The sequence below is a fragment of the Cottoperca gobio genome, chromosome 14 (genome assembly GCF_900634415.1).
Source record: "Cottoperca gobio chromosome 14, fCotGob3.1, whole genome shotgun sequence".
Lineage (NCBI taxonomy): Eukaryota > Metazoa > Chordata > Actinopteri > Perciformes > Bovichtidae > Cottoperca > Cottoperca gobio.
Window position 1 is genome coordinate 12,112,883 of NC_041368.1, and position 27,542 is coordinate 12,140,424.

General features: G+C 39.9%; 1 protein-coding gene across 1 annotated transcript in view; it reads right to left on the minus strand.

Annotated features, from left to right (window-relative positions):
• Window positions 1-1,192: 1,192 nt before the first annotated feature.
• The window catches only part of LOC115018902 (protocadherin-1-like), a 92,614-nt gene continuing 66,264 nt past the window's right edge, over window positions 1,193-27,542 (minus strand). Inside the window, 2 exon segments of the mRNA XM_029448158.1 lie at window positions 1,193-5,241; window positions 22,892-23,111. Of these exon segments, the coding sequence (XP_029304018.1) occupies window positions 4,871-5,241; window positions 22,892-23,111 (591 nt within the window). The 3' untranslated portion in view covers window positions 1,193-4,870.

The following is a 27,542-nucleotide window of genomic DNA, read 5'->3' on the forward strand; positions in this document are numbered from 1 at the left end:
AATTGACCAATTGATCAAAACATTGATGTTTTAAATTTTACAGAAATGACAACTAGTACCAAATTTGATAAGTACTTCAGAAAATAATTAAGAGTCAGACCGTATTTATTTCTTCTCTCTAGCCTAATTTCTACATATTATCATAACATCTCACGAGTGACTTAACTTTTCTGCTTACACTCCCTCTTATTATTTAGCCCTGGATTTTGGAGGTGACCATGAGATATGGTTAGTGTCCACCTCTTTGAATTTAACCTTGACTAGGACATCTTGCAGTGTTGAGAAAATATAAGCATTGTTTGCCATTTCATTGTAGAGGATGAGGAGGATTTTTCTTTCCATTTTCATACCCCAAGTGAATAAAAAAGGAGTTATGTTTTTTTAATTCCTAGAGTGCAGAAACTGCAAGCAGCGAGGAGTAGAAGGCATAGTGGCATATTCTCTCTGATCATGTGAGGGAGGACTACATTACTAAAGGGTGACTCAAGACTTGGTCTTGGATACAGTTTGTGAAAGAGGTCATAACATAAATTGTTTAATTACTCATGATACATTACTGTAGTTCACACATTATTAAGTAATATGGTATATGTGCAACAATGATTAAGTCAATTAAGTTCACAGTTTATGTGCTAATGATCAAACAACGTAGAAGTGCATAGAGCGTAACAATCAGACATGGAAAGAGTTTCCCTTTCACTGAATGCGTTCAACCGCAGATTATTGTGCATAAAAAAAATATCCGGCCTTCAAGAAAAGGCACATAGACATATCAAACTGAACATCACAAGACAGCGGTCTTGTAAGCCTTGCACTAAATGTGTTGGAATCTCATCAATGCTTTAAAGAGATGTTCTGTATTAAGCTAAGTGTATGATCGCGGTTGTGTACTTCTGGCACATTGTTTTCCAGTTGAAGTAGTGAACACAGGTCCTGGGACTCTCCTACTTCAAGCCCTGGAATGCTTCCCTCTCAATATTCTGGGCCTTCCTGACTTAGAAATGAGACGCTGGTCCCCACATGACAAGAATACTAGTTCTTCTTAATGAGCCTGGGTCCTAGAGTGAGACACATTTTACACAATGTAGCTCCAAGGCTGCAAAACCTCTTATAAAAATGTAATAGCCAAATCCTTGTTTAACAGTCAAAAGCGATGAATAATAATAGAAAAACAGGGAAAACACTGACAGCATTCATTTTTTCCCTGAAGTGATTTTATTACAAAGTTCATGAGGACTTACAGTATTACAAGAGCATTTGTCAACATGCGAAAACAGAACAAAGCCGAACACAGGAGTTTAACAAACCGGTAAGATAAGACGATCCACTGTTCACAATAAACATAAAAACTGATTAAGTCCTCAAGAGGTGGGAGCCGGTGAATGACTACAGTGCAGGCATAGAACGGCCACATTCACACTGACTCAGCAAAGGTCAATCCAACCAAGGCAAGATGTGCACATCTCAAGAAAACATGTTACAATTTTTATATGCCATCGGCTTTTCTCAGAACTTTTAGAAAGCTTCACTTGTATGTACATAAAACTGTACAAAAACATGGCATCACAAGCATTTTATCCTATATAAATATACCAACAATTAGGATAACAACTAGATTCTCTCTTGCAAAGACATATTTTCAAGGCAATTGTCTTTGTTCTAGATGAACTGTGAAAAATATGAAATGTTCAGTTAATTTCAGTTCGTTTTGGGAGAGGGCCTTTTTGAATATGAACCAGTACTGACATTTCAGAAAGTGAAATAAAAGAGTAAACAGTTTCTACCAATTATCTTTGGAATTCATGCTAAAATCGCCGCCTGCTCGACAGCAGACGCAGGGTTGTGGAGATCTATGTACACTACACCACCAAAAGATTTATTTTTTTCACACAACCAGTTTTCTAAGAGTCTTTGATCAGTAAGAAAACAAAAAAAAATCCCTTGCCAATTTCAGTACAATAATTTGTCCATCTTTGCACAGAAATGTTCACCATACAATACACACTACAGAGAGGCAAAAGATACTCAAGTGAATTCAACATTAAATCAATGTTAAGTACAAATTAAACATTATTCAGTGTATTTAGGTGCTTCATGATGTCCTCTTACATTAATCAAAGAGAGCCGTTCTGTATTTGATATAGAAGTAAACACAGTTCATTCAGCATGAGTTCAAAAGAAAGGTCAAACCTGGTAATATATTGTTCCAGGGGTGAGTAGCAGGAGGTCATTATCGGTTGGAGTGAAAGAATCCAACTCATTAAGAGAGGCCCGGGGTTTTTTTTTCATTTCGCAGAGGACTTAAATCAAACTCCTGTCATTCCGTTCAGAGCAACAACCGCTGATTACGACTTATCTGCTCAGAGTAACCAGCTTGTATTTCACGCATTGTTGATCAAAGAGACAAATCTAAAGATACCAGATTCACAAAAGTGATAAGTGTACATAGGCTGGAATCGGGTTAAGATTTAACCCCAGCGATAAATCTGAATGCGAAGCAGTTGTGACGAGTTGTGTGTGTCAAACCATTTAAATAGATACAGTTGTGATGGAGGCTATGTGACATTGGTTTTATCAGTCACTGCTATCTTTCTCACTTGTCATTAATTCCAGGTCAGCGATCTTACCCACTGCTTTGAGTTCGTGAAGCGGCTATCCACAGCTCTGAGAGGGGTGCTTTGGGGAGCCGTGGGGGTTTAATCACAGTGTATCATGGCTGTTGTTTGAATTTTATTTCAGTCGCTAAATGGCTTTGAAAACGGCATAATGTGCTTTCTCCCCCTCAAGGCAGGATAATCGCCCACCTTATTTAATCATGGCCATGTCCAGTAATTTCCATATGTTTTCAGTTTAATTATTCTAAACGCAGCTTTCAATGGCAACGTGATGAGCTAAGTGCTGATAAAAATACCCTCTTTAACTGATTGTAGCTCTGCGGGTGGATTTGCATTATCTGGTGGGTGCCTTGTCCTGGGGGTGTGCTCACACATGCCCTAGCTCAGGACTCATTACTCACCCTAATTAGGAAATGTCCATTCAAGGCTCTTTTACCCTTACTCAGACACACAATCTCACTATGGAAATACTCTGCAGAGGTGAAAGGTATCTACAAATCTAATCAAATCAATGTTTAAATCAAAGACACGGGCTAGTTCTACGATGTTGTAAGACAGGCTAGTGTTGTCATCATTAACATCCAATTACTGACTAATACACAGTGTCCTTCAGACATATCCTTCAGATTCACTTGGAAAATCTTTGTAAAGATAAATGAAGCCCACAGGCATGCCCTATTTTTTATTCTCTGTTCAATAGCCAGAGGAGGAAAAATGCCTTATAATTTATTAAGCATGTTGTCCTCAATAGAAGGGAACTCATAATTAACCGGAGTTGCAGTAAATCCAGAGTGACTCCGACTGTACTATCTAAACCTCTGTTGAAGCTCAACAATATTCTGCGTTTGCTGACATTTAATCAAATATTTGTATAGAAATCCATCATGTTATTGATAATAACTTCATTAGACTTCAATGTACACACTGTCCATAAATTCCTTTATTTCGGTGTGCACTGTGTATTAAATTCACCTCTGAAGAAGTACATATCTAGTGACAACTGATACTTTAAAAAACAAAGAAAGTATTCTCAACATAGAGCACTCGTGTAGTACATCAGCATGATATTAACTTCCATAAGTGCTCAACCTCTCCTGTGGTTCTCCACGCTCAAGTGCCCTTTTATGTAAATACCTCTTTGTGCATTTATTAGATCTACAGAAGTTCTTATGGATCTTGAGGGGAAAGGACTATAAAGCTTAAAGGGGAACAGATTGTGAGAGCTCGTCTGATTGTCACGACAGAGAGGAGCTTTTTGAACTAATACACTGTTATGATGTCATCAACAGAGTACGTCACAAGTTTTTAATATGAAAAGCCAATCAGAATGTGTCCAGTGAGTACTCCGCGGTCATTGTGACTCCGGGGTACTGTGGCCAAGTCAACCGTTTTCATGATGAACGATAGGTCACAGTGCCGAGAGTCAGTGGAACATAATGTCAGTTTAAATGTTGCCACACAGCTTTCTTCACCAGTGGCAGAGCTCTACAGGGAGCAGAGGTAAAGGCCATTCTACTATGATTAGGGGTCGGAGGTGTGTGTGTGTGTGTGTGTGTGTGTGTGTGATTATGTGGAGCGGATAAATGCCTTCCACAATATCGAGCTCCATTTCGGGAGATGGTTTCAATCAAGTTTAAACAGCAGCAGCAAAGAAAAGCTTAAATATGCTAAAAATTCTGAGGCAATTTCTTTTTTCAGCTTATGCCAGACAAAAATATATGTAGAACACACCATTCAAATGTATTTACAGCACTGTACATTAAGATAGACCGTTTCATTTGATTGTTAGTCAAAAGTGTTATGCCTTCTGATAGGGCCTGACTGTCTGACCTGACCTGTCTGTTAAATGATATCTAATAATGGCACAAGAGCACTGATCACAACTTTCAAATTCAAGAGATCACTTCACAGAATGGGACTTGGCTAACTACAACAATAATTAGTTACCACTAAAGTAGCAATTACCATCTGCATTTCCTTTTCATCTGTTAGGATCGAATCCTTCAGGATTTTGTATAAATAAATGAGTGAGTGCGTCAATTAACTTTGTGGAATTCTTAATAAATATGCTAATAAATTAATAATTTAGGGAGGAAATGACAAAAAACAAGTGTTCATGCCAGTGATTGAATGAGTCACAGCCTATTGTTACCTACAAAACGGACATTGGCTTTAGCATGTGGACAGCCTGTTTCTCCTTCTGAAGTGGGTGTATCTTTTCTTCATCTGTGCACCTCATCGGATGACGTTATTCCTCACAGGTAAATTTCCCTTTTAGGAGTGTGGGCCGAGGGGGAGGTGGGTGGGAACTCAGATGCCACGCTCAGGGGCATCTCCTCTAAGGGGCAGTCCTGACTGGCGTCGTTACCACTGTTGGAATAGGCACTGCGGGAGGGCGGAAGGCGCGACCGGTGCTCCTCGCCACCCAGCCTGGCGCTCCCGTTAGCCAGGCGACCCAGGCTCCCTCTCTCCTGGTAAGGCACGAAGGTGGAGAGTTTCGGGGGGTTCCTGGTCTTGCGTACGGGGGAGGGATGCCCGGGCATCCAGCAGGCGTCTGAGTGGCCCAGCTCGCTGCACTCGGTTGTACAGTTTCCGGTCATCGCCACATCAGGGAGCGAGCGGATATCTGTGGGCGGGAGAGAGAAAACAGCATTATCAGAAAAACATCGCAACAACATTCATAAAAAAAAGGAAAAAGTTGTAAAAAGGCATTTGTGAACAGAAATGGTGTCATCTGAAACACCCCATGAAACCCACCCCCCTCCTTGATGTCTTTGCAGCTGTTGCTAAGCAGTCAGCAGCAGTTGCTATGTAGCTGTTGCTATGCACCGTGTAATGAGCAATACTGTGTGTGTAGTCCACTAGCTGATGTGAGACATTCAGGAGATGGTGTGCTGTGTCTGTGTCATTTAGAAGTATCCAAAAGCAGTTTGTCTGGTATGTTTGTAATATATCACTGCATTAACATTAACATGTTCAATAGAGCAATACATCGACTTCTCTTACGTGTGATTTGTTGGCTGTAAATGGTGCTCCAAAAAAGACGGCAAAGAATTGACAAAATACTACAGACATACATTTTGTAGACATGAAGTGTTTGGTTACAATGGCTGGAGGCAAAACCATTGTGGAAGGAGTTATTGATTGACAGTGCTGAAATTAGTTCCCTGCCCTTGATTTCTATCCAATTTTTATCCAACTGCTCCTAATTAAATAAATGGGTCCATGACCTAGTGACCTCATTTAAATGTACAAGCTGTGAAAGCTCCAAAATAAGTTTGCTTCAGCTATCACTCAAGACTATGAAACGCTTTCAGAACAAACCGTGAAGCTGTACTGAAGAAGAACCCATGTATTTGTTTTCCAGAAATGTGCAGCTGGCAGCTAATAGACTTGTTAAGCAGCCCACCTGTTGACAAGCTAAACACACAGAGCCCAGATTTAATGGAAATACCACTCAATTTATCTTTGTTATGCCGTCAGACTCAGACTAGGACAGTCCAATCGATGTCTGTGAAGAAGAAGCAGACAACTAAGATCTGTGAGTATGTGATGTCACCCTCCATGTAAAGTTTTGATTGCCGTGATAAATGCATTACTGTAATGCCTCAGTGCTGTCCACACCATGAAATAACCTGTCCATCACAGATGTCTTGTTTTGTGGCTACAGCACAGTGTGTGAAAGAGAGTAAATGTATTCGATGGAGAAAGCAGAGGGTGCCGCACACACAACGAGCAGAAAGATGTTGCTGCATGAGAATGATGCAACCACAAGGGATGACGTATTAGAGGCAGGAGTGAGAGTTCACAGCTAATAGAGCAAATGCCACCTTCACAGTACGCCTATGAGATGTACCATCAGTACTGTGCTCATCACCAGTGGCTATAGATAATTATCCCATAAAATGTCAGACCTCAGAGGCTTGAAAAAACCGCATCCGGTCCATCAAGGCTTCAATCAATCAAAAGCCAGAGTCAGACAGCTTGTGTGATGGCAAGGCATGCTTTACTATTTAAAAAATGCTTAATAAAAAGAAGTAGAAGGTATTTATTCTCAATTAATGTTCTTTATTTGTGTCTAAAATATCCATTTCTCATGGTTAATCCATATAAAACTGTCCCATTGTTTAATAAAGAATGCATAGCGGAATCTATTGTTGCCCTTAATCTCATTGTTCCAATAATCCTGAATTGCTAGATGTTTAGGCTATTTAATACATTTACTTTACAAATGAGCAACATTCTGCCTTATTCGTGCTTAATTATATAATTTCCTTAAGTGGCAAATTCTTCTCTCTGTTTACAAGGCTAATGTCAATGCTTCTTTTCAAATGAATGAACTGCACTCTTATGCCTGATTAACAGAGAAGAATCTGAATTCAGTGCTCCAAGAAAAAGAGAAGGCAAGAGCGTGCCCGTGTGCCTCATGTATGATGATTGGAGTTTCATTTTCTCAGCTCCTGCTAAGAGCGTTGTCTGTATGCATCACTGCAGCGAAAATGGACTCTTGATACAAAAGATGTTCATGGGAAGAGAGTTTGGGGAGAGGGTTGAGGAGTACGCTTCTAAGCACAAGCACAGTCGTGTAGGCATCTACTCCAAAAGGATTTCACACTTGATTAAAACCTCTCCACAGCTTCCAGGAGGTTTATGCCACACCAAGCGCCCTTGTGTGTAAAAGTCTACGTAACACAACTAAAAATCCGTATGCGGAGGTGAAAAGAAACGTGCATTTACACAGGTTTTCTAAACACAATTGGGCATATTTCTTTCTTTATGAATCAGAAATTGCCATTGTACGTGTGTTGTGTGAAAGGGTTTATGCATACATGCACAGAGATGTGCCTATTTAATGTATAGTCTCTCTTTTAAATCATTCAAAAGACGGAATAAAAAGACACATAGGTTAACACTGATTGCCACATCATCACAGACTGTCAGGTTGGTAATTGACTCTAGGTCGACTGTGTTTTTAGAAAATATTATTCGGTCTTAATGTAATGAAATGCCAGCTAAAAGACAACATGTAATGTAAAATGATGCCATGCACCGGTGACAGGAATTAAAGCGCATTATGAAGCGTGCTCATCATCATCATCCAGGGCCAAAAAATGACAGCTAAACACGCCGTCTTGCCAAGCTTGCCAAAGTCTGCCATTTTCTTCCAACGGTGCCAAAGCACACGTTGCACGTCATCAACGGAGAACATAGATGCTCTAATGCCAGCTATTTTAGTAAGCCATTACTTTTTCTATTTGTGTCTCATCAACATTCTATAGGGTTTTATTCATAAAGTCTCTGTATAGTGTCTGTTCTCAATGGACTCGTATCTGACTGACTGCAACCGGTCTTGTTGGAGTAAATGCATGCTCTCATTAGCGTTCTATAGTGCATGTCCTTTCCAGTCACACAATGCGGCTTCCAATAATATTTCAACATGTAATAATAATGAACTGCGTTGTTATGGGTTATGATAGGGTGTATCATTTGTGAAAGCACACATTTTTACACTTGCTCGCACTGACCTTTCTTTCACACTCAAATCTATCTCTACAAAAACAAAATCAATACTGATAATTACACTTTTGTGTCTGCCTTTCACTATGGCTATATTAGCCATCTGTAAGCCATAGTACCCACTCACAGTGTGGCAGAATACTGTCTGCTCTGCACATCAAAACACACTCCTACACTCGCCCATTCTCTGAATATTTTGTTGGACATGATGAAGCATAATAAGTCAACCATGGGGTGGAAGCAGCAGTCAAAGGTGGGTGAAGAAATACCAATTTCCCCACCCACTCGAGCCTGTTTTCTCCTGTACCTATACTGTACCTGAAATAAATCTGCTCACAGTCTGGAACAAACCCTTTAGAGTTTTTAGTCTTGTATGTCATGGATGGAGAGCCGAGGTGGACAATGGAGGACAGATAAGCAAAGCACAGCACAGTTATGCAAGTGGCGGGAACAGGCTGACTGGATTTAGAGAGCTTCTGATTTAGTTTTGAAGAGCAGTGACTCAATGACATTTCTGACTCCCTTCTGAGTTCTTTTTCCCTCTAGACTCGCAGATAGATTGCACCTGTAGCTTTCTCCTTTTATATTGGGGTCGGTTTCTCCTGTCTGCTTGCTTAAAGCAATATCACGAAAAAAAGAAAGAAAAACAGTAATTTCCACCTTCTCCCACCTTCAGTACCACATCAACGAGTCGCAGTGAACCTTAGCAAAGCTTCTAAAAGCACCTCCACTGCAGTAGCATAACATGCACAGTGCAGTTCCAGAGTAGGGGTGCACACAGAGCTTAACCCCCCCCCCTCCCGGGCTGACAGATACATGTGAGGGGTGGGTTTGCATGCTGCTTGCATCAGGGTGCCAGTGGGAGGTGTTGAGTGTCTGAGGCAGGCTTCCTCATCGTCTGATCCCCTGCCCATGGGCATGGGGGAAGCTGCCTCTTCCTGAGATTTCACACTGCTCCTCTCTGTTTGATTGCAAATGCTGCCTCTCCCCACCGGCTGCTTTCCAGCATGTGCGCCACACCGCTATGATCGATGGCGTACAAATATGAGAGGCCCACAGCTCATAGAGGGATAACGGGGGAAAAACAGCTACTATTGTGTGCGTGAGTGATATTAATAGTATATGTGCGGTTCCCGCAAACAGTTTATGTGGTAAATGACTAAGATTCCAGAAAGTAAAAGAAGAAATATCCCACATCTGAGCAGACATTAGTGTCTGGCTATCAGTCTAATAACTGGGTGTAAATGCATTCTGTGGTTGTCATACTCCGCAAAGAAAAACAACAAGAAACTGGGGTTTTGTCTTTCTTTAGCTATGACATGTCAAGTCTTGTTATTCAAGTGTTCAGAACAGTTTCTCCCAGTAAGCAGAAGCTACCAAAAACAGTCTTTTTTTTTTCTCCAGAGGGGAGCATTTTTAACAGGGGGAAACTTGCTATAAGCAAGCAAACATTGTGTTGACGCGCACATTTTCCTTGCTCATTGTAATGGAATACAAAAGAACAATGGTGTAGCTTGTAACCTCAGACATGCACTTTTGCAAAATTACAATGTGTGGGCTTGAAGGTTTTGTCACCTTACCTATAAAGAAAGTGAGGTGAGGCTGCAGTTAACCATTTAAGTTACAATACTGTGGTGTTTTTCTCTAGATGATTGGTATGCATTCATTTCACTGCATGCCGTTCACATACGCAGCATCCCTTGCTTTCGTGGACAGCCTTGTTGGAAAAGTTTATATTTTTAACTATCGCAACAACATGTAAACAACACTGCATCACTTTATGCAGCCATAGAGATCATTCTGTTTCTGTTTGGTCTCTAAAGCCCACATTGCACTGGACTAATATTACCTGGACCTCTAGTCATTTGTAATAATTGCAAAGGTCGCAAATTAACTACTATATTACGCCAAACAAAGAGGTCATGTAATAATATATGTCCTGTGCGAATCAGCATGATTTGGTGTTAGTTGTTTTTTAGTTTTCCCCACTTCTTTATTCTGTCTCTTTCCCGGTCATATAGGTTGCGTTGACAATTATAAATTAAAGGTTTCAAAGCATTTTGGGTGCAAATTCAGGAAGCTTATCTCGCTACACAGCATGGACACCAGAACAAGGGCTCCTTGTGAATATAATATAAACATGAATACGCCTATATTATATAATAATGTGTAGAATATTAAATAGAAACACTATATAGTGCAAGTGGATGTTACGCAGAGCCATGACATCATATTTGGAGTATAATGTCAGTAAATTTGAACTGAAATACAGACTTTGCTTATGGCGTGCAAATGCACCAAACACAGATGATGCTAAAGTTGAAATGGTTAACCAATTCTCAGTCAAATTGTGCACAGAAGATGATGCCAAGATAAGAAATGGTACACGTCTCCTTCACAGATTCTGGAAGGAAGGCCAGCCTCTCGCTGACAAAGGCTGATGAGTGGACATGTCGGCCAGAGGCGCTTCACGAGAGGCTGCTGAAGATGGTTCAGTGGGTGATGGTACACTTCCTGTCAGCTCTCTCACCCTCCACCATTTTGTCTTCGCCTACAGTTCCTTTATTTGAAGACCGCCTTTTGTATCACAGCATTTGACAAAGCCTTAGCACCTGCTGACAGATCACGCTATGCACCGGCTCCTCCAATTGAGAAGTTGATATGTGGTGTGATATGTCAACCAATACTAAGGCCTTTGTCAAACTGTGACACGCACGAGGCATCTCCAGATAAAATGGATTCCAAACATCGGTTGGAGGACAGGGAGGAAACGGTTCTAAATGATGATGTAGTTGCTTTTGCAAGTAACATAATCGTTTCTCTGTTGGTGCACAGGGGTGTTAGTGAAATGGTTGTGTGGAGAACAGCTTCATGCCTCTGCCCACAACAATATGTTTGGCTTGCTGGCCAATTACAGACTGGAAATTGCATTCTGAACCTTGACAACACAATATTGATCTGCAGCAGCTGCCAATGCAAAAGAAAAGAAAACTAATTATTTATCACGAACATAAGTGATTCAGGTTTATGATTATCATATAAGTCCACTTTCCAGTTTTGTGACTTCTTCGATTGACTTCAAACAAGACCAGTTTTCTCTTTGCTGTAAGTAAGTTAGCAAATAAAGGTCTCCAAAAGATCTACGTCACGCAACATACAGAACTAAATGTCTTCATTACAGACCTACTGTTACTAAAGGGTGCCTTAAGAAGAAAAGATCATTTTGCTTAAATCTTTTATCAGTGCAGTCAGCTTGGATAATAAACAGCAGAGTTCTATATGCTGTATTCAATCTCATATTAATGCAGAGAGGGCTTCAGGGAGAGTAGAATGAGTATGTTGAGTTTGAAAGGCATTAGTTAGACATCAGTGCCTAAATTTAGAAATTTGCATTTGTTCTTTAGGCCAATACAGGTATTTTAATAAAGCTGCTCATTTGAATCTTTATTGCAGGGCTGTGCCACAGTCGATGTAAGGTGCAATATTAAACACACGGATGCTGATTAGGCATTACAATACAGACCTACTTCTTAACACATGTGTACAGTATGTAACTGAACATGACATACACGGACAATATTAATCATTTGGTGTGGGTATGAAAATGTAGTAATCATTTTTACAGTATAACATGTACGATTGAATAATGAAGGATATTACCGCATAGGCATTTTAGCTGCCATAGATTTATTGGGAAAAGGGTTACCACATTTTATAATCTTATCATATGTGATAACCTGCTTGCATAATTACATTGAGGCCCACTCTGCTGCTTCTGTCTCCCTCTTTATCTCCATCCTGAAATAGGATGCCTCACATTTCCCATTCAGTTTTCTGTGCAATTTAATTAGAAAAGCTCAAAGAAATGTAGACTAAATCCCTGTGGTGTGGGGTTGTGACTGGACGCTCAATAGGCAGACGCTTCTCCTTTTTTTTCCTTCTTCTTTTTGGCACAAAGTCTAACTCTATTATAAAGTCTGCACAGGTCAAGGAACGTTAACCAAACTTGGTTAGAAAATGTTAAATAAACAACTTTATTGACTTTGCTGTGCTGTGAGTGGATGTGTATGTCAAAAAGCAGCAGCAATGTGTCTTCTGGTGCAGATTAGCTCATAAAAAAGCTTGAGAGACTTTATTTTGCTTAATAATTGGTGACAGCTTTGAGGTTAGAAGTGAGGATGGAGCTGAGGAAAACAAATATTTTTGTGAAGTTTATGACTTTCATTGAAACATTTTGTCATGGTCATTAGGCGGACTGTTTTATTGCCCAACCCTTCTCTGATTACGGTGTGACATTTACTTGAAGAGTCACTTGTCTATTCCTGTCTGACACCCAAACATTCTTTCTTCTTCTTGTCTGAATGTCTTTCTTGGCCCCGGTCTTTGAAACTTTCTTCCTGCTTTAAGCGTTCACATTTGCACTCTATGGCTCTTTCTACCTGACTGGCTGAGCTCAATGTTCTCATACTAGCACGTACTAGATGATTTTGCAATAGCAGAAAGAGAAAATATTAAGTATTGCTGTTAAAATGTCTGACACACTTAAGCTGTTTATTTCCTTGAAGCAAATTTTCCTCGAAACACTTACAGTAATGGGCTTTTCGAGTCAGGCCGCAAAATATGTTATGTTGCGCTTTTATCTTTGTTTGCCGCCCACATACTAACCTGTCTCTAAGAGCCTCCATTTAACACATTACTGATTCACTTTCTTTGATTTTAGCAGAAAATAATTTTTCTTTTATGTTTAGACCAGTAGAGAGGTGAAACATGTCACAATATATATCCAACATGTTGGCTCTATTTGACTGTTTTAATGATCAAACTATACCACATAATGTGGGTCCAACTCCACTGCAATTTTCTTTTCATCAATAAGAAAAAATCGAAGGGGTCCTTATATGTGATCTACAGGCCTAATTATCAAAGGGGGAATTATTTCCCTCACAAGACACCTGGAGTTAATTCCTATGCATTACTCACTATGTTTCTCTCATTGATCTTATTGAAATGTAAAACGGACGATGTCCATGATCCATTTGTTGTTTTCCTTCCCCTTTCGATCAAGATGTTATCTCTCCACTAATACTGCCTTTGATTCCCACAGTCTGCAATATGAGACATGGTTAACTAGGGAGAGCAACTATGCTGCCAATAGAAACTATAAATCAAGTGATATGAATTGAAGAACACAGTTTCAAAGAGTGATTTTTTTAATCTGTAGACACATTCTCAATATCTTTCCATGTCTTGTGGGATTTCCTAGCCTTGCCTATGGCCATTTTTGTTGCAGGACAACTTTTATCATCTGAGAGTACTACTGTACGTAGTCTGGATGCATTCCAGGTGAAATGCACATCAGCCCACGTGATATAAAGAGATAAGTGTATTATTTAAATCTGTGTTTATTATTACCACAGTCACAGGATGTACACGAGTTTAATGCCAAGTATGGACAAACACCCAACATAATCTCACAAAATCCCATCTTTAGAATCATGTAAGCAGTACATGCAGTGGCTAAATAACAACCCCGGAGAGGCAAGGCTTTATTTGACCATTTACTGTAGATAGAGCGTTACTGAATGAATAACAACTCCCTGGGAAAGTCAAAATACTAACGCAGTCGGATGGAAAGCTATGTTCACACAATTCTTTGAACAACGCAGCTATGTGTTCAGAGCAGAACAATTCAAATGTATGACTTGATGAAATATGAATATTGTCTTTTGTGTAGCAGAGATGCAAAAGTAAAATAACGGCAGCAATCTCCCGATGCTGCGCTGTACCCGTTGATGCTACGCGATAGCTTCTCCAACAAGGCTTTGATTATGGCAAAGGAGAGAAAAATCACATGGACTCAAGAACATTATTGAATATACAGCATAATTATTAAAGGAAACTGCAAATCTCTGTCTTTAAATATGGACTTCAAGAGAAACGCAAAACACAGAAGGCAGCAGGGGGTGATCATATCGGCTTTTAAGGCCAGCGTGATTCCACCCTCCCCTGTTGTTCCTTACTGATCCGGTGCATTCAGGCTGCTTGCGTTTGATTGACTTTTACAAGCTTCGACATGGGGAAGAAGGGTCAATGTTCATGTCCTTTGATGTTATTGAACCCATCCAACAACAAAAAAAACAAACTAATGCAAAAACACATGTTGACCTAATATTTGCTCAGATATGGGAGGAAATGTGGGGGGGAGGCAGGAACTCAAATCTTGGAGGGAAATATTTTTGGTAAATTTAATAAAAACCAGTCCTGCACTTTAGTGCTGCCTTGTGTAATAAAGGGCCATGTAAATGTTTTATCACATTAAGATAACATAAATGGACATCCACTACATTAGGAGACAATAAGATGAAAATTTAATGAACCGATGGGTGAATTGGGTCACGAACACCTGGGTCTGTCTGTGACCAAGGGTGTGCACGGCTAAACCTCCATATTTGGCTGTAATGTGGAGACTTTCTACTTTTTTAATTAATGTTGGACGTAGCCACTATACTTCCGTGTCATGTGATTGTGGCTTGAGGTGAGCAAGGCTTAAAGTGCAAGGGAGCCATAACAATGACAACAATAAAGCAGGAAAGCAGGAAGAGAACAAAAAAAAAAAAGCAAATGCACAACAACAGCAAACAATGCTGTAGTTTTTTATTTTTTATTAAAGTGGCTTCACTCACCATCTGTTTTTTCAGTGCCTGTGGTGGCTGCTAGTTTGATGGGTACCTCATCTCTAGGCTAGATACTGGACAGCTTATCAAGATAAGTGACAAGTGTTAGGACCTGAGGATCTGAGAGGGAACTGGCCAAAGGAAAAGGGAGCAACATTGTATAATTGTAAAATGGACCTTTGGTGGCGACCAAGGGATTACATATAGATCTCATGTTACAGCTCCATAGTTGCGAACAAGCTAAAATCTGTGACAATTTTACAATGCAGTCAAGTATGCTCTCTAATTAGAGCAGAGATACAGCAGAAATGATGGGAACAAGCTACATCATCATGTAAAATTCTGTCAGAATTGACTCTACTTTTGGCAAGGGGCTCTTTGGGGATAGCACGCGCCAGGAAGCAAGTTTTGAAAGCCAGAAAATCTATAAAAGAATATTCTGATGATTTTGTGTAATAGGGCAGTAACATGTTAGTTGTGTCACTTTAAATGCACAACTTTGTGGGATGCTTGGCCATGAGGTTAAGCAAGACAAATTCTAGTTTTCTATTTAGTTTAAGGCATGTAGAATATTGATTGCATAATGAACCATGTTAACAAAAAAACGCAAATTAAGAATTGATCCTTTCACCAGGAGGATATTACCATTTGTAAAACAAACAACCAAAAAACATACTGCTGCTTTCCTCTTAGTGTTGCAAGGATATTTTCAGTTTCATTGGATGTAGTCCTCATTGAGTTTGTAAGGTCCTTGAACTGCATTGAATTCTGAGATATCCTCAAACGACTGTGGGAAAGCCTTAAAGCGAGAGCGGCTCCATTCCTCTGTAACTCACTGGAAATAAGGAAATGCATGTCAGATCCATACAGTACAATTCCAGTCCCTCAAGTGCCATCCATCATTGAAGGGCAGAACACTAGTTAGAGCGAGGTTCAGCGGCTCTCTGTCCCCATCTCACTATGATGGAGAGATGACCCCCGGGGCCTTTCTCTGATGGCGGCTTGAGCTGCCCGACCAACTGAGGTTGAAGTGGCTCTGGCCCCTAGCCAGAATCCCCTCCCCCGATGCACAATGCTCTTCCTGCTCTACGAATAACATCTGGGGTGAGACTGGGTAAGACCCAATGAGAGCCAACACCACTACTTTCTATTTCTGCCTCCATAATTATCCTTAAAGTTTAAACTCAGGGTCCCATGGGCCTGCCAGTAGACACGACCATCTCTTATAGCCACGAGCTACACCCGGCCAATTAAGAAATTCTTCTCCATGTGTCTTTTACAAACTTGTACTTTCAGGCCTGCCTTTACACACACATTGCCACCTCCAAACCTGCTGCTTCAGCATGCTGTTGCCCAGACTCACTGGCGTAGCAAGAGCAGGCAGCGTGCTATCCAATTTTTGCCTAAGTACAGAGAGCCATCCACTTTTGTTAGAGTAATACATGAGCACATCTAAAGCTTAGGGATACTGGCTTAGGCATACTGGCTCACTCATTCATTTTACCAGCTTAGTGCTAAAACCAGACATATTCAGTGGCAGCATGGTGTTAAAAGCACTATTTATGGGAACCTTATGTGTGCTTATATGTGTGTGCTTTTTTTCTGCACATAATTCAAAACACTCATCTGGGTTTTTATCCATGTTATATACATGTGGATAAGAGCTGTGTAGCTTGTGTAGATCTCAATTAAAATGAAGAGGACTGGGAATGTGTCCCTAGAAAATGTTCCAGAAATCCTCTACTAAATCACTTATGATTTTTGCTTTCTTCTTTTGAATAATTTAAACAACATTTCGACAAATGCTTTCATTATTTAAACAGCAGTTTTTCAGTAATTCCTCCTCTATTTCTTAGAAGATAGCCACCACCCAAAAACAAAAAGCAAAACAGAATCATTAAGATTGAAAAAATAAAAAATACAAATATTATAATATCTAATTTATTTTATTTTGTATACATGTTAGGGTCGTAAAGAAATATTGATACAGTATCAAAATTTAATATTGCGATATTCAAATGTATGAATTCTCAAAAAACACTGTACATTTGAATTAATAGTTTAAGTGCAAAGACTTTTACGATTGCATAAAATTAGTAAATATTCTATGCATATGGCGGTGTGTTATTCTTATTATGACAGCTTTATATAGGTTTGAATAGGATTTATAGACAAAACCAACGCATAGTCTTCCAGTCAGCTGGACACAATGATGAAACTACAGAGAAATCCCTTTTGTGTGTAAAAGAAGATAATAGGGTGAAATTGAATGCAAGGGGGTAGATTTATTGGAATAATGGGACTTCTATTCTAGTTCCATCTAGATTTCATATGTGGCTGCAATCTCTGCCACATAATAATATGTCAGTTCACTCTGAAGCTTACTTTGCTACAGTTAATGGTGTGAGCTGTGATACCACGTCCTTTCTCTCACATGGCCCCGTTCAAAGGTCCAGCCTGTCTGCAGTCATTTGACAAATGCAACAATGTGTGCAGCGGCCAAAGTTTGGGATGAGTATGTAGGTCTCATTGTTAGTGATCACTCAAGCGAAAGCACATTTTTACATTCAAATTGGGCGCAGGGAAATCGTAGACACATTCAAAACTGTGACGTGTTGACACATAATCAGTTCCATTTTGGATTCAGCTGCATTCTCCCATAAAGTCATTTGTAAAAAGGGTTATAGTTAACCATTGTCCATGGTGTCAAAGCCTAATCCAGGGTAGAGAGTTTAATTCTGCTCCAGTTAGGCTCTTCCAGTGACCTAAAATAAAATTGCAAACAATTAGGGGGTAACAAACAGTAGCAGCTGATGTGAGCAGAGCATAATGTGTGTGCTACAACAACCTCGGGATTATAAGCGTATTACTCATGACAAATTGCCTCAGGGGACCACTTATAAGGACTTTTTTTTCCCACCAAAGCATCCACAAAACTGCCAGTCCCATGATCTGTCCCTGCTCTGGTGTTGGTGGTTCCAGAAGTGGCTGGCATAGGCTATTGCGCTGGTACAGGATGGCATGGTCCTACTCCACTCAATAGTACTAACAGGCAGGGACTCTGACAAGGCACAATGGCATCTGTCTGAGGAAACCCACATTCCTGCATCAGCACGCTATACTGGCACCCGGACAGGGGCCCAAGCTGGCACTCACAGGACAAACAAGCACCATCAGGTTGACAATCTGCCTCTCTGTCTACACAACAGTCTTCTTCCACATCTTTCTTTGTTTTAAATCTTTCTCATGCTTTGTGCACAAACAAGCCACAAATCAAATATCCACAGGGAACTCATGAAAAGCAGTAATGGCTAAAACTGTGGCTCCCCCTGTATAATACTGATATGGCAAGCATTGAAAGCAGAGGAAAATCCCTGACAGGAGTTAAAACAAAATATATATATACGAGGCTACATGCATCATCTGAGAGATATAAGGGCAGAAAATCTGACAGCATCACTAAAGCACCTCATTATCATGCAAATGCCATTTATTCCATTTTATCTCACCCTTCTCAGTCGCCCATATGGCAGCGAGTCCACACAGAGGAAGACACAGGGAGACCTCACGCTGGGCAAGCGGCCATTTCAAAATTCCTCCATCTGTGGTCAATTGAGTTTGTGTGTGTGTGTGTGCACGCTGGTACCAGTCTTCAATCCACCTGTGTCCTATTGGTGCTAGCCCTCATATCACAGCCAAGGTGCCTAACCACTGATCCCCGGAAGAGTGATTATTGTCTAGGTTGGACTGGACATGACAGGATTGCCGGTCAAACTTGTGTCCCAAGAAGAGAGAAGAGGCCTATCACAGGTCCCGGATAACTCACGCTCAGTTATGTGCGATGTGTGTTAGCGCTCAAAATACGCTTTGTATCAGTTTATTTTTTGTGAAATGTTGAAATTAAATAAGGAACAATGTGAAACAAGTCAGCTCGAGGATTGAAGATAATTAAAGTTTCTGTTGTTTTTTATTGTTTTTTTCATTTTATGGGGATAAGAAGCCATCAGTAATAAATACAAGTGCTGGACGATAATTAAATATCATAATTTATCTTCTTTCAATGGAATCATATTGTGACTAAATCATATATCGAGATATCGCGAGTCAAATTTCTCAGAAATATCACTTGAAGGTTGCCGTTGTTACATTGCTATTTCAATGTTTTCCAACAGCAGTGTGCAGGATTTATTTATTTATTTATAATTACCAGAGATTATGCTATATCATGACATATATCGTTATCGAGATGTGAAATAAACTATATGGGGATAGAAGATTTTGGCCATATCGTCCAGCCCTACTGTCAATCCCTTTGATTTTTCCCACTAATCAAAATATAATCATCAGTGTCTGAGATGGATGGACAGACAGAGACCAGTCCTCGGTCTTCGTCTGATTTCACTCTGGAGTACAAATCATGCATCTTGACAGGAACCACAATTACAAGATAAGCAGTTTTCATGCTGTCTGAAGCAATCAATTTAAGGTGAATTAAAGAGCTCAGTGATTATGATGAGAGTCGGTTAAAGTAAAATAGCACAGTAATCAAAGTGATTTAGAGATTTGGGATGCAATGCAACACCCTCCAATGCAAACAAAAACATTCATGTATGCACGTGCACACACACACACACACACACACACACACACATGCATGTGCAACCGATAGATAAACATTTCTGGCAAGATTAACCAACAGTTGAGTGATGTGCATGCTACACGCATGAACCTAAGAGTGGAAAATACACATGGGGAACAAGAAATGGAGTGCACTCTAACACAGCCTGAAGACAAGAATTGGAGAAAAAATGGGAGGAGGGAGCAGCTGCTCAGGCATACGAAAAAAGGAACTCCAGAAATTAGGCAGCATACATGTCATATATCAGAAATTGTATTACTGTAGTTTGAATATTCTCTTAATTCCAAATACCCTAATGGAATATGTTGATGTCTACTTCAGTGAACCAGAGACTATTACGGACCACACATTCTCCTTCCTCTCTGCCTCTCAGTCCAATAAACCAAGGTCATATTCAGTCTGCAAGATTCTTAAAAAAAGGCAGCAAACTTAGACCCTCTTAACACCCTCTTAACATTAAAATGTGTATTGTATCCAGATTGTATCAAGATATGATTTAACCTGATTGCATTTAAACCTGGTATTAATATGTGTCTCCAGTGTCGACATTGAGACCCAATTGAGATCCGATTGCTCTGTCTGAAAGGGCTGAGCGGAGGTTTACAGAGGCTACATTACGCACAGGCCTGCAGTCGGGTACTGCCGTAGAGACGCCCGCTGTTTAGTATGAGAGGGCCCACAAACATTTATGCTAAATGGACCATCATTTACTAAATGAACAACATGCGAGAGAGAAGAAGACTTGAAACTAGAGATTCAGACCATAAACTCATTAGGAAAATGTTTACTGAGGTAATAAATCAAGCAAAAAGTAGGGTCATTTTCTCATAGACTTCTATACAATCAGAGTCGCTCCCCTGCTGGATATAAGGGAGAATCGAGGTTTAAGGCACTTGCATTCTGCATTGGCTTTACTTTTCAGACCCAGAGGTTGCCACCTGATTAGACTTGTGTTCAATCTGTCCTCAATGTGTTTTGGGTGCATTTATACAATTGCAAGCTGATCACCCAAAACGCATTTTAATGCAAGGTGTAAGAAGGGTAACAAACCAACCAATAACAATCATTTATTATTTGCTAGTTTCCAATCTCTGGCATTAACATCCCTAATATGAACATGTCTTACATAAAGAAATAGCATGGCCTGGGATCCAGTCATACTGGAATGCCCGCCAAGCTCAGACTTGTAAAGGTCTGGCTGACACCATCATTCTCTAAATGTGGATCTAAAACAGAACATGAACTACACCATTATCCACTGTAGACCACTGACACTCTCTCACAATGTAGATTCTCCACTGTCAAAGTTCAACTTGTTATACAAAACACATCCATGTCGATATTTCCAGGGCCCAGTGATGCAAAGTCTGACAGTCTGGAGTTCATATATTGTGTTTTATCCAACTTAAATGGAGTGACACATCATGCTCACCTCCCCATTTTTAGCCTGTCACTCATCTCTACTGCAATGAATAAAGCTCTGCACCAGTACAACCTGTCACTCTGTCACTCAAATGCTTAAAAAAGAAAGACTTCACGTCACCATTCAGGTGGAGCTGGGGAGGAATTCCTCTGTCTCGTTTGATTTTTCTGTCTAATCCTTCATTTTATGTGGGCTCTTTGTTATCTCCCTGTAGTGGGAATCACATTTTAATTAGGTCTATCCTTGGTGAGCGCTTCATCTTCGCATCTCCCTGTCCTATGTGCTTATCCTATGGGCTTTGCTTCCTTGTCAGAGACTCTTAGTCCCCGCTCCCCGTCACAATCTAACATCTCCCCCATCTTGTGCCATCTTTTCATTCTTTAACTGCTCCATCTTCACTCACAATCTTGCTCTCCTGCTGCTGACAACAAAGAGTCTGACAAAACCTGTTTTCTGCAGACGGGAGAAACACAATAATCAGCTTCAACAATAAAAAAAAAGAAGAAAAAGAAAATGCATATATTACACGTCTTAAGTGCAAAGAGCAAATGGAAATGGTCAGCTGTTGACCCTGGGGCAGTAAAGACCCAGCCTGTATACTTTATATAGGGTGACTAAATCTATTTATTAAATGGGATGTTAAGCATTCTCTGACCTCTATAGGGCCAGAGGGAGGACTTATCCTCTGCTGCACACGCACCACACCTTCCTTTCCTTGAATAATGGTGTCACTAATTGACATAAATAAATAAACAATAAACATTTTGCAATACAGATGAATAAGCTAGCTAATGAGATCCAACACACAGTTGTCTAGTAAAGAGGCGATGCATCACAACGCAATACTAATAATAGAACTTTGTCATCTGCTGTTTTGGTGTGACGGTGACACATTTTAGCCTTTGATCCTGCAACTGCTTTGCAACTGGGAGTGCTTGAGGTTGGAATAGTTTATTTTCCTCAGAAAAAAAAAATAGAAATGTATCCGCACTTGGAGCCAGTTCGACTTTTTTTCTGACACTGTGACAAAGTGACCTGTCAATGCTGATCAACAGCTCTATCAAGCCATTACTGATACATGCCCCATTTCGCATGGGGCTGTAAAAAGCCTTATATTCTTAAAATCCATAAGCGGAAAAGGCAGAACCACACATTCTCTTTAAATAAAACCATACATTAATTAAAAAACTAATTATATACAAACACAAGGAGAACGATGAGACGTTCTTGTGAGCGATGAACTACCACCATGTAAAAATGCCTAATCCAGAGAGCAGTGCAATGCAAAATACTATAATGAGTGGAAATGCACCATGTGAATCACTTATCATAGTGTGTTACAAGACAGGTAATGGATTATGTTTGGCAGCTTAAGGCGGCAAAATTATTATTACGATACACAGTTCACAGAATAGCATTTACAGCTTTGGCTATGTTTTTTTATTTTTATTAAAATGGACCGATGCTGAGACCATCGCTGTTCAGCCTGTGGATTGATTACTGTCCCTAGAAATTATGGCTACTGCACACCTAAGCTGCAATGTAACCTGGGGGCGGCTTGCGGCAAGGAAATGCTACGAGTAAACACAGTGTTGTCTGCACAGATGTCATGGTTCAGATTTATTTAGAGGGCAAATGCTCCATTAGTTGGGCTTTTTAATTAGCACACTTGTGAGAGAGGGTCATTAAGGATGTCTGACAGAGGACCTGCTGATGAGGAGGATAGAGACACTGCTAACTCCAGCCTTGATTCCCCCCACAAACAAACATATATGCCCACACACCCTCCCACACAGATCTGCTTAAAAACCAATAACATTTCACACAGTCATCGACAAACACAGCAAGCCAACGTCACGGGTGCCACAACATTTCCACTCTAAAACGGCCACAACAACAAATCTCCCACAAATGTCTCCCATTGCCAAAAAACACACACACAAAAAGACCCTATTAGAGTAATTTACATGTAAATACATATTCATGGGTTACACGACAGAATGGAAGGGGATTGTCACCGTACCGTTTTCAGGGTGCTCGGTCTCGCCAATGCTGCCATCTGGAGTGGTTCTCTCATAGTGGTCCTCGGGCAGGGTCAGGGGTCCGATGCGAGGACCAGACGATGACTTGCTGCTGGGAGTCTCCGATTCTTCTAAGCCGCTGTCATAGTAGCTGTGCTGAGAGGCGTCCTGCAGGTCCTGCACAGGGTTGCTGGTGGAGAAGGTCACTCGCCGATGGGTGTGCTAAAAGAACAACACAGAGAGACAACAGATGAATATCTCTCAACACAAGGGAAGAATTTTTTTAAATACGTTTTCATTTTATTTGAGGGTTGCATGGAGAAACCCAGCAGGTTGTACAGTGCGGTAACAGTTACAGCTCGAAAATCTACCAATTACTACTACCGTCTGAATTGTTATGGCCTTATAAAGTTCACTCTTCAAAAGTTAGAAAACAGTATTAAATATTAAACACTCGTAAAACGTATTATTCTGCAGTCTACTGTATATATGGAAGAAATATATGAACAGAGGTAGGTTATGGACTTCAATAATGAGCAAATTAGCAGCAGCAGAAATTAAATACCTTGAGACAAAAAAATGCATTCACTATTGAAATATTACATACTACACCACGACATCTAAATATGGTGCATGAGTTTAAATATGCTGCATGATAATGTAAGAAGAAGGATTACAATCCATGTGTATGCCACAAATAACGAAAGAGCATGTATTGTTCATGAAATAATTGTGTCTACACTACCAAATAGTTGATACTGTACGTGATGTAAAACTCTTCATCTAAGAAAATGAAATAGGTATAGATGCAGAATTGTGCAGGAATATGCAGTCGTTGTCCATCTTATCAAGAGCTCCAGATGGAGGTGGCCATGTGTATTATTGCCATTTACACAATTAGACCCAGAGCATTTACTTGAATAGAGGTAGACTCTTATACAGAGATACGTAGATATTGCTATGTATGGAGACAATGTCTACATCCTTGCAAACGTGAAAGCAAATATTAATAAAAAAAAGTGTCATAGGGTTTCACAGAGATTGAAAACGTGAAAAGTATTATTATAGCCATTATTAACATTATTAGACAGACAAAAGTTTAATTTTCTAAATCTTCCACTGCCAAATTAATTCTGATGACAATGATTGGTAGACTAATCAGTAGCCCCAGTGAGCTACTTCCTATCTCCATATTTTAATATTTCCCGTTTCCACAGCTTTTGATGTTTAACCGAGTGGAAAGCTAGACAATATTTCTGCAGCAAAAAGGAATCCCAAGAAGATCTAAATAAGGCTAACAAAAAAGAACAAAACAGAGCTTTGGAATTACAGTTTGTCACTTGTCACTATTTTGCCAGCATTAAAATGAATGATTAGAACGGTTTCCACTGTTAGATTTGATGAAGGAATGAAAGAGTAAATGAATGAATGAAAATACTGATGAAATCTTGGCGATGATGGCTTGAAGAGAAGCCGAGCGGCAAATAATAAATCATTCAACATCACACCCTTTATCAAATTGAATGGCTTGTAAATACAGTTAGGAGACCATTAAATTTCCTCTTCCAAAGATCAGTTTACTAATGGTTATACTTTCCACCGATCCACAACAGAAAGATGACTCCTTGCGGTGCACATGCATTCGCACTCTTCCCCCCGCCCAACCCCCCCACACCCCCACACATGAGCGCCTCTCGTAAAAGTCAGGAAAGCACTGATACAGCAGAACAGGGCTGCCTCTGCTGCACGAGTCAGCCCAGATCAATACCACGGGTCTGTGCTTTCTACCATTCGACCACTTTTCTGGCAAACAAATCCATGCTAGAAATCATTCGAACCATCAGCCTTTTAGTCCACGCACACCAGATACTGAGAAATGCTTTTAGAGCTTAGGTAAGTGCTATCAACACTGTGTCGTTAGCGGGCTTCAAAATGTTTCCAGAAACCTGTTCATTCCCACATTATCCCAACCGGTCATATTTCCCCTCACTTTGCAGATGCAGCTCTCGACCATTCATCTAAATAATGATTATTTGAGTTTTAGGGTGCATCATATTTTTCCACCCAGCAGGGCTACTAAATCAATAAATCACACACAGTATACAGTAAGGAAGCTGTTTTGAAGTTTTCTTATATTTGTAACATTTAATGGAAACTAAACTACATTTTCAAACAAAAATAAAAGATTCTTGAGACATGATGTCATTTCTGTGTCTTTGTTGGTGATACTGATTTGTATGCTTGGTGCACAAAGGAGAAAAATAGGTCAATAAGAGGTTTTGGAGGGAAACACATATGACATAATATTTAATATTTCTTTCTATTAAACTTGCTCTTTGATTTGTGCATCTAACACACTGTTTATCAGTACTCACGAAGAATGTACATTACATTGGTTGACTTGATTCAAATTCTGATAATAAAACAGTACAGAGTGTAAAAATAGACCAAACTTAACAGGAAGTCTCAATAGAGAACAATGAGATATTTTACTATTGTTTCTGTAATACTTCAATAAACTGGCTGTTGACTCGTGTGACTGGACCAGACATGATATGTGTCAATGTTGCATTCTTAAAACATGATCGGAGGACGCTGAGGCTCTAGACTGTTTAAATGTTAGAGGGCATTTAGTTGTTTAAATATGGATTCTTGCTTAAACTTCTCCTCAAGGCATCACTCCAGAAAGTCAGCATGTTTCCTGGGTATGATAACTAGCTAAGGCTGCAGAGATGGGAAATAGATTCTCCTTTTAGTCAGAGCACAAATCCTTTGCCAGGCCTCGGGGGCTGCAGGGATGCGGAAGGATGGAAGGGGAGGCTGAGCAGGAGTGGGGAGCTGGTCAGGCAGACACGGACGGCGCTTTGGCTGGAGGGGACAAGCAGAAGGATTAGATTCTGGGAGACTGGAGGCGGGAGAGGGGGATTGTTTGGGCATTGTGGTAGGAGTAAGAAGCTATGGGGTTGAGAATGAAAAAGAGGGGACATTTACGATGACATCTGAATTCACAACCCCCTAGATTGGACTAAAATGGCCTCATTTTTACGTCTAATATTATGCAGATGGCAATATACAGCAGGATTCTGTCTTTACAAGGGGACCAAGACACATTTGAAAGTAGCAATAAACAGCAATCATCCACTCCGAGAGCTCCTGTAGCCCTTAGGAGACACTTTTTTCTCTGTCAGACTGCAAGAAATATTATATACAACCTACTGCCTCAGAATAATTCCAAGACACACATGGGTACGGCTGAATATTTCCACTAGTACTGTGATGTGCCAAAAAGACAGAAAGAGAATATGTTAGACAAATAATGTTGTTATTTCTGCAGTTCATTACCATATGTTAATATGACAAAGTATTTCACGGTCAAGTAAAAGCGAGTACACTGTTTTTATCATATAAATAGCAATTTCCACTTTATACAATGGCAAATCAGCTGTCCTCCACTACATAAAAGTAGAAGAAGTGTAAATTCGAAATAGCTGCGACCACGTACGCCCATGCATCCAGGCGTTCATGCATTTACACACAAACACTTGACCTCCATGCCAAAAGCGAAAGCTGTGGCCGCCAAAGGGTGGGGAAATATATTTGGACTGACCAACGACCAACCAACTGATAAACTGCTGGTCAAGGCTAAAATTAATAAAAAATGGCAGCTGCTGTATGTCAGCCTATTTGCCTCAAGCTATTCAATGCCATAGATCTGAAACGTATTCACTTATTCAGAGCTAATATGATGTTGCTATACTGTCTTGAACATAATGTTAATGACAGAACAGCGGTACGCCTCCTGTATACTAAATGACAACCTGTGCCTTTATGTCCCGACCTCATCGGTAAACACAAATGGTATTTTTTTTAAACTCAGGTCAACGCTTGAGCTCGACAACTTTGAGCGACGATTGATACTGTTCGAATCACATTCACGAGCAATCTGCGCACATTCACGTTGAAAAACTCTCGCAACTATTTTAAATCATTTTGCAAAACGTATATTAAAAAAAGATAGTCATTTTATACCAAAATGGATTATCTTTTTAATATTATTACTGTATTAAATGTTTTATATTACATTTGGGTATTTATTTTCCATGTTAATAATTTGTGGACTTTGTTTTGAAAGGAGCTGTATGAATAAATGTATTATTATTATTGTTATAATTAATCATTTTAATTTTTTGAAAATGTATGGAAAGTATATTCAGAAGGAAATGTGTTTATTGTGATTGTCCGTCTTTTCTGAATGTGGACAATGCAGCATGTAATGGCCTAAAAATTGCCATGCAACTATGGAGGAGCCTTCTCTGGATTTGCAGATGACAACATGTCATATTAAAAAGCCTTGTCACATCAAAGAGAAAAAGGTACATTAAAAGCCGTTTGATGTGCTTGTATTTGCGGTTGTTATGTAAGCTGAGGGTACTCATTGTTAATTAACATAACTATTGATGTAATATAAAAGCCTCTATAAGAAAAAGACATTTGACTTCATAAGCACTACACCTTCTCATCCTCTCATCCTCCAATTGACATACATCTAGAGGGTTATTTATGAAGACCACACTTTAGGTATTGGTGAATTTTACAACTTCAGAGATGACTACATATCAGATATTAAAACGATGGGATCCGACAGCACAATGT